Source organism: Camelus bactrianus, chromosome 21, assembly GCF_048773025.1.
Source record: "Camelus bactrianus isolate YW-2024 breed Bactrian camel chromosome 21, ASM4877302v1, whole genome shotgun sequence".
NCBI classification, from domain to species: domain Eukaryota; kingdom Metazoa; phylum Chordata; class Mammalia; order Artiodactyla; family Camelidae; genus Camelus; species Camelus bactrianus.
The window spans coordinates 11524247-11538007 of NC_133559.1; the positions used below are offsets into that span (position 1 = coordinate 11524247).

The 13761-nt window shown below is 41.3% G+C and overlaps 1 protein-coding gene across 1 annotated transcript in view; it reads right to left on the reverse strand.

The window, feature by feature from the left end:
* Positions 1–8989, reverse strand: part of SLAMF1 (signaling lymphocytic activation molecule family member 1) — a 31699-nt gene extending 22710 nt beyond the window's left edge. The window contains exons 1-2 of the mRNA XM_010955648.3: positions 8630–8989; positions 228–566 (exon numbers count right to left, since the gene is read on the reverse strand). Of these exons, the coding sequence (XP_010953950.1) occupies positions 228–566; positions 8630–8705 (415 nt within the window). The 5' untranslated portion in view covers positions 8706–8989. The remainder of the gene's footprint in view (positions 1–227; positions 567–8629) is intronic.
* Positions 8990–13761: the final 4772 nt, after the last annotated feature.

The window sequence follows — 13761 nt, forward strand, 5'->3', positions numbered from 1 at the left end:
TTTGGAAAATGGGAGTAAAGCTATCACTAACGCGCAATTTGGACAAAAAAAAAAAGATTTGTGAACTGCTAAAACTTCTTCCTGAAGCACAGTTTCCCCCTTGACTTAAATGATCTTTCAAGTTGCTTCCAATTCTAAATACCCTTTGCTTCTGAGAGAGGCCTACATACTTGGGCAAAGCACTCTCTTGGCCCTCCAGCGTGGACCGGGGAAGCCACTATTATTACCATAGAGCTTCAGCTGCAGGCAAAAGTGTTGGACTGAAACGTTTTCCTCCACGCTCATAAAGTACCAGCCCTCATCCTTATTCCTGCTCTCCAGGATCCTCAGGCTCAGGTTTTCCAGGTGAAATGTGTAGCCATCCTCCAGATATCCTGGAGATCCCCCTTCCGGCAGATCAAGAGACACTATTTTCTTCTTGACCTTGCTTCCGGGTGACTCTGCCTTTGTGATGAGGATGTGGATGCTCTTGTTCATGCTCTTAATCATCCACTCAGAGGCCAGGGGCAGCAGCACGCTGCTTCCCAGCCGGCCAGGGATCTCTGGGCAGTTCATCAAGTCCTCACCTGCAGGAGGAAGGCAGAGGAAGTCCTTTACCATGGAAGCCTTTGAGAACCACACCGCCTAGTCATCAGGAATAACAAACTGGAGGATCTCCCTCTTCCTCTTGGGCTATCCCTGGGGTTGCTAGGCCCTTAGCACTTTATAAGGACTGTCATGAGAATCCCACTATCGTCTCAGTATTTCAAAAACCCCAGTGGAAACCTAAAAATGACTTATGAGAGAGCTGTACAGACTAACTAAGACACTGGGTTTCTTTGATCTAGGAGGGAATTTTATCAACTCAGATTTGTAGGTGAGGCACTCAAGGCACAGAGAAGTTAAGTGACTTCCCTAAAGTCATATAGCTAGTAACTGCACTAGACTCCAGGTCTGTTAATTCCTCGACCAGACATCTCATCACCGTTGGATATACAGCATGAAGGTTGGAGAGTAAATGAAAGTGATTCTGAGCTTGTGAGTCCAGGAGACCACGGTCACAGAAGCATCATTTCAGATGAGGAGGAAAGAGGAAAATCTGAGGGATGTGGAGTCAGGGAGGGGGTGGGCCCGTTGTTCAAACCGTGGAATCCTAGCTCTCCAAAAAAAAAAAAAAAATCATTAAGATACTTAGTATGGTTGAGGGTGAGAAATTATTCTCTTTTTCAAAAAAGCTGAGCCAACAACAACAGTCAAAAAAAAAAAAAAAAAACCCACCCAAACCTTTCAAACCACTGTAAGGGATCCTACTGCTGACTATCTAACACCTTTTCTCTCTTTAAACCCACAGCCTCAGTTGATGACTGAAAAAGAAGAAGAAACAAAAGAGAACTTCCATTTGTTTCCACCACCAAGTCAATTTACCTACTTGGATGGATGATCTATGCTCCCAGCTAAGGGTAGCATCTTCGTTCATGGAGCAGTCACCTGCTTCAAGGCTTTGCTCCTGTAATTGCCCCCCACCCCTTGCATCATCACCTTCGTTATTGGTATGGGATGTTGTGGGTTATTTCCACCAACACAAAACATTCCAACATGTAATTTCCCTCAACTTGAAGACTGCTCCCCTGATCCGAGGTCCGCCCCCAGCCACCTCCCCATTTCACTGATTTCTTTTATCACAAAGTCCTTTAATGTGTGGTATACTTTATACTGTATGCTTTCTGTCCCCATTTCCTGATCCATTTTTCCTGGTACCCACTCCAAACAGGCGTTCTTCCCTACTACTCACTAGAACCACTCTTGTCAAGGTCACTTTATCTCCATGGTACCAAGTCAATTCTCTATCTTCATCTTGCTTTCTCAGGAGCACTTGGCATAGTTCAGATCCCTCCTTTGAAATAGCGTCTTCATTAAACTACCTCCTGGTTTTCTTTCTATTTCATTAGCTGCCCCTTCTCAGTCTCTTTGACTGGAACTTTCTGCTCTAAAAGACTTCTAAATACTGGAGCATCCCAGGACTCAGTACTCAGACCCATTCACAGCCATGCTCCCAGGTCTACCAGCCACACTCACCTAGTTGCAGTTTGACATGTTTTTGGAATCCTTATAGAGCTACATCTCCCACCCAAACCCTTCCCTGTACTCAAAACTGCCCACACATAATAGGTATTTGGGAGTCTTAAGGGCATCTCAAACTTAGCAAATGAACTCTTGATTCCATAGCTCCTTCTGCAAACAACATTAAATTCCCCCAAATTCTCAGGCCAAAACACTGGAATAATCTTTGACTCCTTTCTTTCTCTCATACTCCACACTCAGTCTGTCAGCAAATCTTGTTGGCTCTGCCTTCAGAATATACCTGGCAACTGAGCACTTCCGACCTCCTTCATTTCTACCACCATCATCCCAGGCCTGGGCCCTGCCACTGTCTTCCAACAAATCTCCCTGCATCCATACAATGGACAGAGTAATCTTTAAAAACAATGTCAGATTTTGTCTTTCTCCTGCTTTTTTTAAATTGAAGTATAGTCAGTTTACAATGTTGTGTCAATTTCTGGCATACAGCATAATAGTTCAGTCACACATAAACATATATATATTCATTTTCATATTCTTTTTGATCATAAGTTGCCACAAGAAATTGAATATAGTCCCCCATGGTATATAGTATGAACTTTTTGTTTATCTATTTTATATATAGTAGTCAGTATCTGCAAATCTTGAACCCCCAATTTATCCCTTACCACCCCTTCTCCTCCTGGCAACTGTAAGTTTGTTTTCTATGTCTGTGAGTGTTTCTATTTTGTAATTAAATTTGTCTTTTTTTTTTTTTTAATATTCCAGGGCCTTCTAAGCACCCATAGAATAAAAATCCGTAGTCCTTATTATGGCTTCAAAGACTCTGAATAACCCAGTCCCTGGCTCCTGTCCAGCTCCGTCTCCTGCCCTGTCTCCATTCACTGCGCTATGGCCTCACGGGCTCTGGCTATTCCTTAATTCACCCAGAATCTTCCCATCTCACAGCCTTTGCGTTTGCTGTTCTCTCCCTCTCCAGGAATCTCTCCCCTTACATAGCTAAAGAGCTCATTCCCTCATTTTATTTCAGATTTCCGCTCAAAAAATTATCTTCTCTGAGAGACCTGCTCTGACCATCCTGTCTAAAGTGGCATCTCCCTTCTTACTATCGGATATTATACTGTATATTCATTTATTTTTGTCTCCTCCACTAAAATGCCAACTGCTCAAGAGGAAGAATTTGTTCACTCTTTGGTCCCTATGACCTAAAACAATGGTTGGCACATAGTTGGCTTTAAATAAATATCTATTCAATTTATGGAATGCTGAAAGCCGTGTTACCTAAAACTCCCTTATTTTGCTTTGCCCAGTGTGTGACAGAACTTAATAACTGAACTTAACCATAAGCTAAAGTTTATAAAAGAAAGAGCCCATGACTCAGAGAGAGCACAGATTGTTCTAGTTGATAAGAAAGTCAGAAGAGTACAATAAAGCTGTCTAAGTAATGCAGCGACCCAGAAAAGGCACAGTTAACTTGAGGTTAAGATGGGTTGTTGGAAATTTGGGCAAACTGATTAAGATGTTCTCGATACCAAAATGCTCTAAGATCCAATGCTGTCCTATAAAGGGCCCAGCTGACCTCAGACTAGAGATTCAGAGGTTGGGAAAAAAGAAAAAATGGGATTCGAGGGATTCGATTGGCAGATAATTATTAAGGAAAAGAGAGAAAGACAACTAGGCATTTGTTCTTTTACATGTTTCTAATACATCAACTCTTTAGAGTCCTCTCCCTTGTTGCCTAATTGATTAGACAAGAAATGCTTTTGTTGGTGTTCGTGTTGCTGTTTTTACAAAGATAAATTGGACAGCATGATGGAATTTGTTCCAGCCACACTTATGGATGCCTGGCTATCCAGACAACTTGATAGGTACAGTACCCAAAAGAGTAAGCTCTTGAATCCTGAACTTAAACTTCTACTTATAAAGGGATGACAGAAAATTAGAACAATCCGTGCGTGCGGTAAGTGGGCCCCCTGAAATTGTGTACAGAAGCTGTGTAGATAAGCATATATACGTTTTTCTGGTAGCACATCCATAAATATCATCTTTCAAAGGAGTCTGGGCTTCAAATCAAGGTTGAGAATCACCATCATCCTGGTGATTTTTTAGACCAATTTTGATATGGAGGAGAAATGGACCATTCGCAGACCATAACCCTCCCCCTCCCCCTATGTCTCCTGTGTGCCCCTTCCATCCATCTAAACCAATAGACTCATTACACCATGGTGATTTTCAGAACTTGGAATTGGTGGGTAGCTGGGGGAAGAGGGGAAATAGAATGGGGCAGGGAGTAACCCCCCCTCCCCCAGAAAAAGAAAAATTAAAAAAAAAAGAGGAGTGGAAAGAGGGAAAGAAAGAGAGGGCAGATGAGGAAAACAGGCCGAGTGGTTTAGGTAGACTCAGTCATGTGGAATGGAATCAAAACTTCACCAGGAAGAGACCCTCACACCCCACAACCCACATGAAGAATGGTGAGGTAACAGCTGAACATGTGTGAGTGGCCAGGTCTGCAGGGGGTTCATGAAATCATCGTCACCCAAGCAAGAGTGGAAAATTAAAGTGGTTCGTAAACCCCTTCAAGTGGAGTCCCAGCTCCTGAAACACTCTACTGCCTGATGAGTGTTTTCCAGTGGGTCTGTGATTCAGTCAGCCCCTGTTTACTAAAAGAGTCTGGAGGAAACATTTGTAGCTGTTAACACCAACTCACTTTCCTTCCACAGTAATGCTGCTTAGAAAGTAGAGTGATTCACATGCGCACATGGATATTTTCCTGAAATAAGTAGCATTTAGCCAACGTTTTCACAAGATGGGATTTTACCTAATGATAACTTTTTTTTCTTTGGTCCAGCCCTAATGCTTTCACATGTGCTTGTAGCACCTTGCTATAGCATTTCTTCCAGGTAGGACTTAGAGACCTCACAGTTCTTATGGCAAACCTAGGCCTACAAAGAAAAAGTAACGTGTCTAAGTCTCTTTTTTAAACTGAAGTCCCACCAGCTGTCCTCCTATTCCCATTCCTTGACACTGCTGCGTCTTCCTATCTTAGAATATTTGCACTCACCATCCTCCAGCCTGAAAGCCTGTTACTGCCCTTTATTTGCCTCCTTCCGCCCTCTGGGTCTCCAACCCTTGGCTTAGATTCTGTTTCCCTGACATGTGTTTCCAGTGTAATTTGCTTCTCTCCTTCATATCACTCATCACACTTTTCACTCTGGCTCAGTACTTGTCATCCTTACTTGATTATAAGCTTCCAAGAGTGGGGATTGTGTCTGTTTCATTCACTGCTGTAATCCTAACACCCATATAGGATATGGTAGAAACTCAGTAAATCCTTGTTGCAAGAGAATGAAAAAACTGAATGAGATGAATGAATGAATGAATGAATGAATGAACAAAAGGCAACACAGAGCCTAATTTATCCTCTCTCTAAAATCAAAGTGTACTCTGTTGTTTTTATAACATCCCTAAGAGGTATTTATGTAGGGAAATGATGAGGACTCTTCTATCCACTTGCCAGTCAGGAGATGGAAGTCCTTAGTTCGGAACCCTAGGTTTCAGATACAACAGGCTGCTTACCATTCCCCCTGAACACTCACAACACTTTACCTCTGCATCTGGGCCTTCATCTAGAACACTCTTTTCAAGTCCCATAAAAATTTAACCTACCAGGCATATATATTTGGAAGGACATGCAAAAAACTGGTAACAGTAGGGAGACGTATGAAAGAGAGATCGGTCTCCATTCTATATCCTTTTATAAATTGTTGAAATTTTATAGACATACACGTAAAACTCTGTCAATAAACAAATTAGTTTTAAAAAATTTAATGAAAATATTACATGATGAAAGATGTTTCTATTCACTTTCCAAATTCTAGATCGAATACTTCCATTATGCCTTCTATTTCCTCCTATAATTTTATCAACTTCTCTCACCTTTTGAAAATTCTTATACGTCCTTTCAATTCAATTAAAACCAACTCATATGTTTCGATAATCAATAGCATATTAAATATTCATAGATGCGGATACTAATTTTAGCATTCCCCTCCTCCCTAAACATAAGCTTATCCAGTTTCATTCATTGAGGCCTCTGGAATCAAGCTGTGTGACTGCAGAGAAAGTACTAAACTACTCTGTGCCTCTTCCCTTTTGTAAAATTGTAATGGTAACAATAACAACGCATATCTCATAGGGTTGGTATGAGAATTAAATGAATAATACACATAAAGTACTTACAGCAGTGTCTGATATATTGCAAAGATGCTGTGCATACTATTATTATTCACTCAACAAACATTTGTGGAAGGGCTCTCATGTAGCAGACACTGTCAGGTGCTAGGCAGGGGCCGTGGCTGTTTATTTTAAAGTCAACCTATGGCTAATACCAAATAGTCCTGAGGTTCTGATTTCTAGTCCAGCACTGGAGACAGTGAAGGTAATGACATTGTATCATAATATTAAAGCTTTTGAAAAATAAAAGTGCCTAGATCTACATCTTGGGATAGAATAAACCAGTGAACACACAAGGATGGGCCAAGTCTAGAACCCCCACACTGGTCCCTCACCTCTCCCCCACATGTGTGAAAGAGGTGGAGAGGACCCGCACGGAGGAATAAAAAATCCCACTGGGGCAGATTCTTCAGTTGTAACAGATATACTACTCTGGTGGGGGGCGGGGGGGTGTTGATAATTGAGGAGGCTACACATATGTTGGGGGAGCGGGAAATCTCTGTACCTTCCACTCAGTTTTGCTGTGAACCCCAAATTGCTCTAAAAATGAAGTCTATTAAAAAAATATATATCATTGGGCGAATTAGAAAATTCACTTTACTAGGGAAGGGACATGCGGACATTTTGATTTTTGTAATTCTGACTGGTTATTGGAAGGTGAGCTGAGTAGACATGGGGAAAGGTGTGGGTACTGATTTTACAAGAATTGGGCTTTTTGGTTGGGTAAATCTGTCATGGTTGACCTGTCCCACTTGCAAAGCAGTTCCGTCTGGGTTTTATTGGGGTTTCACAAAAGGGTACGTATTTAAAAATAAAAACACTAAAATTTTTGTACATATTTCAGAGAAGATGAATGCAAGGAAGGGAGCCATTGCCAATTGGATAGACACGCCTTATGGGGCTGGGCTGTATCTCACTAACCAGTGACCTCCATAGCCTTCAGGGGAGAAGCTATCAGCAGAACCTGAGATGCCGTGGGCCAGGCTGGCTAGGAGGCAAGCAAGCACAGAGATGGAGAAGTCCAGCTCACTGTTCAACCCCACAGCTCCTGACAGTCACTCAGAAGAATTCCAAAAATGGTGGAGTCACACATAGGGTACGCCCAGGAAGGTATACTCTCCCTGTGATGGCTTAAGGTGTTTCTGTTCGGGTTTCTGAGCCCTGAGCTCAATTATTCCTCTCTTAGACCTCGGAAAGCAAGAGCCATGGATCTGCCTGATTCCAAGAAAAGTGAACTTAAGGAAGGGCTCTTCATCTGGGAGTCTGGCAAAAAATATATCCCAAGTGCAGCCCCTCTTACAACTCCAGCATTATCTTTGGACTCTTCCTGGAAAAGTCCATAATGGATTTGCGGTCTTGAAAACCCCAAGAACAAAGCTTCTGGAGCCTCGGGATTTCCCCCCTCCCTTCCCTAATGCTGCTTCCACTCCAGGCTGCCTCCCACAGTCTAAAGTCCCAAGGCATTTAAAAAGAAAGGAGATTCTCACCCACTCCACAGGGAGCCCAAATTCCACTTCTTGCTTGTTTTTTTCTTTCTCAGACACCTTTCCTCATAGCTCAGATACTACTAAACAGAGAATACCAAGTGGCCTTTGGAGGAAGACAAGCCAGAAAGACAGGAACAGAGCCTAGCTCCAAATGCTTTGTGGTATGTTTGGCCCTCTCGTGGAGCTGCCCTGACCCCGAGGGTTCCCAGTTTTCATATTTCACTTACTGTAACCAGCCCTGGGCTACAAAAATCTAGGCCTCTCCCCCTCTTGCTGCCTTGGACCTTCTCTTCCAGGAAAGTAGCCACCAGTATGACCACACTGTGGCCACTATCTGCTCTTGACCAATGCCTGGGGTTTTCACTTCTACCCTCTTCCCACTAGAGCTACTTCTGGTTGCTGGACCATGCTTGTGGTTTGTCTGCCTGTGTGTGTGTGTGAGATTCCCCATTCAGGACAGGGGTACAGGAGCAATCTTTTCCCAGCTCATTCCCTTAGCCTGGGTCTTTGCCAAAATGATACCCATGCAAAACCAGCCTCTCAGCCAGGACTTTGACTGGAGCCCCTCACCCGGAGTGGCTAGTCTAGAATGTGACTGGTGCCTTTGGCTTAGAGCTCTTGGTTTCCTAGGAAACTAAAATTTGTGGGGCTGAGCTTTGGAGCCAAGGGGCCCAGCAACTCATGACATTTCTTCCTCTTTGAAAGAGGCAGGCGGAACTCAGAGCAAGTCTCTAAGAAGGAGGCAGCAGAATCACAGCCCCCTGCCCCTGCGTCCTCTCCCCATCCATGGGGCTAGCTGATTCCTGGCAGAGAATCGTGAGACCCAAGCCCTCAAACAGACGAACACTCACTTGTTCCGCAGCTCAGCTCAAAAGCCAGGGAGATAAACAGCAGGACGTTCAAGGAGAGGAGTCCCTTGGGATCCATCAGCCAGTGAAGAGAGGGAGGGGAGCCTGGTGAGGAACCCGGCAGCTGCTCACAGACGCCGCAGCAGAGTGAGCTCCGCGTCAGTCAAGTGCTGCCTCTACTGTCTAGTTTATGCATCAGGAACCGGCAGGCTTCCTGTCTCACCGGGACTTTTTCTGCCTATGCCTCCAGGATTGCTCATCTCCTTTCAGGTCTTAAATCACTCTGCTGTTCCCAAGAAGTCAGGGTCAGGTGCTTAGGCCACTAGAGCCGGGAAGAGAGCTGTGTAGTCACCTCGGCCAAACCTCAGTTTTGGGAAGAAACGTGCTCCCCTCCTCCCTTTCTTAGCTGTCTCCCGGAAAGGGATGTCAAGCTTCTCTGAGCAGTTCTGTCTGGTAACTCTTCTTGGAGTACAAAGAAAAGATGCAGTTTTGTCTGGCCACCCCAAATATGGGTAGGTTAGTTCAAAGCTAAACCTGGATGACTGAACTGTGATGAGCTGATGGACCTCTTACTTCTGATTTGTTCCATAATTTCAGAGAACACCTCTACATGCAGTCAGGTCCTGGTGCCAAAGTCACAGAGAGATGGAGTGGGCAAGGGTGGGTCAGTTGGCAGAAACCCAATTTCCCTGCTGGGTACAATGTGGTAGAATTTGGTGAGCCCTGTACTGTGTCTGGAGGGGCTGCCTTTATTTTCGAGCTTGTAACTAATTTTTTGTTGAGGAGAAGGAACCAGAATTGACAGAAGGAAGATCCCGTGCTTTTCCGTAAGTTAAGCTGTAAGAATGAAACACAGGAAAGATGCTATTACTGGCTCACAAGGAAATTTTGGAAGACCAGGCTAGTGTTTTTAAAGTCCATTTTAGCGAGTCAAAGGTACTCTCCAATGGCCTCCCTAAGAGGATAAGGGTAATAAGAGTTGGTGATGTATGTGGATTTGCTCTTTTTTTGTTTTGTTTTATTTTGAGGGGAAGGTAATTAGGTTTATTTATTTTTAGGGGAGGTACTGGGAACTGAACCCAGGACCTCACGCAAGCCAGGTGTGCGCTCTACCACTTGAGCTATACACACCCTACTCCGTGAATTTGCTCTTTAATCTTATGGGTCCCTGCCCTCAGCCCCATACATATACACCTAACACTCAACCATCCTCCCCACAACACTACCCAGTGCTGTGCTGGAGCCAGCAAATACCAACTCATGAGAGGCAATTGTTACATTTTCAGGAATCTTGTGAGCTGGTTGGTTGATAAACATTACCATTATTAAAAAGTGAATTATATAAACTTACAATTAAATAAATTATATTAAAATTAAGGGAATAAAAACTTAAAACTCATTACTTCTTAATTACTTTACACTTTACTATTATCTCTGCTCTTGAAGACATTTATATCTGTTGTATCTCTGTGGTGGAAATAAAATACCAGGTCATATGTGCTGCTACACTTCTCTTCCCAGTTCTGCATTCAGTGTCATGTTGGTAGCTTGAAATAAGCCAGGGTGGAAGTACATATATCATGAAAGTTGGAAAATAATATAAATCAGAGCTCTGATTTATTGTTTTACTGATTGTCTAGAAAGTGATAGAGAGGAATAGATAAACAAGATTATATTGTATAGCACAGGGAAATATATACAAGATCTTATGGTAGCTCACAGAGAAAAAAATGTGACAATGAATACATACATGTTCATGTATAACTGAAAAATTGTGCTCTACACTGGAATTTGACACAACATTGTAAAATGATTATAAATCAATAAAAAAAAGTTAAAAAAAGAAAGTGATAGAGAAAATGGTGGTGATGCATATTAAACTTAAAAATGTGTCATGACTGTAGGTTTACATCACAAAGTTTACTTTAAAAAATGAGGAAATAGGTTTCCAGTACTCAAAAACTATCATCTTATTCAGCAAAAATTCACTAGTGTCACTGACGAGAAAGTGAGGTTGTAATATACATCTTTGATGTTTCACATTTATTTAACTTTAAAAAAAATTGACCACAAGAAGGGAATGGAGTAACATATTTAAAGTGTTGAGGAAAAAAAAACTAACCTATGATTCTGTATCCTGTGAAATTATCATGCAAAATTGAAGGAGAAATAAAAACTTTCTCAGGCAAACAAACATGGAAGAAATTTGTTGTCAGTAGTTGTGACTTGCAAGAAATGTTAAAAGAAGTTCTTTAGAGAAAAGGAAAATAATAGAGGTCAGAAACTCAAATCGACATAGGAAGAGCATTAGAGAAGGAATAAGTGAAGGTAAAATATAAACTATTATTTCTCTTACTCTTAATCTAACAGATAACACATTGTTCAAAATAATAATGGCAACAATTTATTAAATTATGTGTGCCTATGCATATATATTGTGTATATATATGCTTATATATAAGTGAAAAGAGTGACAGCAATGATACAAGGGAGAGGAGGGAGGAATTGGACTGTTTTGTTATTATTACCCATGAAGCAGTATAGTGCTGTTTAAAAGTATGCTTGGGCTAGTTGTAAATGTATATTGCAGAATCTAGGGCAACCACTATAAATAGTTAAAAAAAAAAAAAAGAATTGTGACTGATTTGCTAAGAAAGGAGAGAAAATGGAGTCATTTAAAATGCTCAGTTAAAACCACAAAAAGCAGAAAAAGAGTGGAAGGCAGTAAGAGCAACAAAGAACAAGGGCAACAAATAGAAAATAGTAACAAATAGGGTAGATATTAATGCAATTAAATTAATAATCATTTTTAATGTCAATGGTCTAAATGAAATAATTACAAGACAGAGATTGTCAGAGTGGATCAAATAAAACCAGACCTAACTATACGTTGTCTGCAAGAAGCCCACTTTAAAAATAAAGACATATATAGATTAAAAGTAAATGGGTGGAGAAAGAGAAAACATGCTTACACTAGTGAATAGAAGGCAGAAGTCGCTATATTAATTTCAGACAGAGCAGACATCAAAGTAAGGAAAATTCTCAGAGACAAAGAGGGGTGTTACCTAATGACAAAGGAGTCAATTCTCCAAGAAGACTTAACAATCCTTAACATGTACGGGCTTAACAACAGAACTTCAAATATGTGAGGCAAAAACTGTTAGAACTGCAAAGAGAAATAGATGAATCCACTGTCTTAGTTGGAGACTTCATCACCCCTCTTTGATAACATTACTTATCAAAATGTGTGGGATACAGTAAAAGTAGGGCTTAGAGGGAAATTTATAGCATTAAATTCATATATTAGAAAAGAAAGAACTAAAATCAATAATCTAAGCTTCTACTTTATAAAACTAGAAAAAGAAGAGCTAATTAAGTCCAAAATAAGCAGAGGAAAAGACAGAACGAAATTAGAGCCGAAAGAAAGAAACCGAAAACAGGAAATCAATAGAGAAAAATCAATGAAACCAAAACTGGTTCTTTGAAAAGATCAGCAAAATTGATGACCCTCTAGCCATGCTAAATAAGAAAAAAAGGACATAAATTACTAGTGTTAGAAATGAAAGAGGGAATATCACTACCAACTGCAGAAACATTAAAAGGCTAATAAAGAAATACTATGAACATCTCTATGCCCACAAATTTAATAACCTAGATGAAATGGACCAATTCCTTGATAGACACAATCTACCAAAACTCATACAAAATAAAACAGACAATCAGAACAGGGCTACATCTATTAAATTGAGTTAATAATTAATAACCTTCCAAAGCAGAAGCATCAGTTCCAGATGGGCTTACTGGTGAATTCTACTAAACATTTAAGGAAGAAATCATACTAATTCTCTACAATCTCTTTCAGAAGATAGAAGTAGAGGGAACTCTTTCTACCTCACTCTTTTCCATCTTCTAACTCACTTTAATACCAAAAACAGACAAAGACATTATGAGGAAAAAAAAGAAAACCCCACAGACCAATAACTCTCATGAACATAGATGCAGAAATCCTCAACAAAATATTAGCAAACCAAATCCAACAATGTACAGAAAGAATTATACACTACAACCAAGTGGGATTTATCCCAGATGAGTAAGGCTGGTTTAACATTCGAAAATCAATTAATTCTTCATACCGACAGGCTAAGGAAGAATCACACGGTCATTTTAATAGTCGCAGAAAAAAACACTTGACAAAATTGAACGCTTTCATGATAAAAACTCTTAACCACCCAGAAATACAGGGGATCTCCTCAACTTGATAAAGAATATCCACAAAAGCCTACAGTGAAGCCATCCGGTTTGTGGTAATTTGTTACAGCAGCCGCAGGAAAGTAATACAGGACCTGAAGGGCAAGGAGACTAACCTGAGGTTTGAGATTATTGTGCCTGGCACACCAAGCTGCTTTGTCAGCTATACAGAGCAAACTTTGACCAACCGACAGCAAAGATACACAAGTGACAATGCCTTGTATTTACAAAGCCATTTTCAAAAGCCTTTGCATTCACCATCTTATTTGATTTTTACAACAGCCCTATGAAGGAGGCAATGCTGGTGGTGGTGTAAGGCAGGGCCTGGACCAAACGTGGGAACCTTGTCTCTGGGTCAAAACTCTTTCTTTTTCCCTGAGTGTACTCATTATTCCCATGAATATTCGAGAGGGTAGGAGGAGGGAAATTCCCCTAGCTGAACTCCCTAGATGCTTGGGGCCTCCACATACATCATTCCATTAATTTTTGTGACAGTAAAAAGCAGGCATAATTATCACTATTTTATAGATTGAGGTACAGAGCTGCTAAATAACTTGTCCAATGGCTCAGACTGAAACAATGGAAGGATTGGCTTCAATCCTAGTCTGGCTCCAGAGTCTGTGTTCTATCCCCTCACCACGGCACTTCCATCACACTGAGCAAGAACCTTAACCGGCCTTCAAGCTTGTGTTGGTCAACAGCCCATTATCCGTGAAACATTCCATCAGGCACAGAGCGGGGCGTAGGCAACAGGAGCATCCTGGGAAAGCAGCATTTCCTGCCTCATACCTCCATCACCTGTAACAAAGCACCACTTCCTTCCCTTTGGCTACGTGAAGCCCCACCCTGAGAGTGAGGAGGACCATCTGTCTGTGGAAAACAACCCA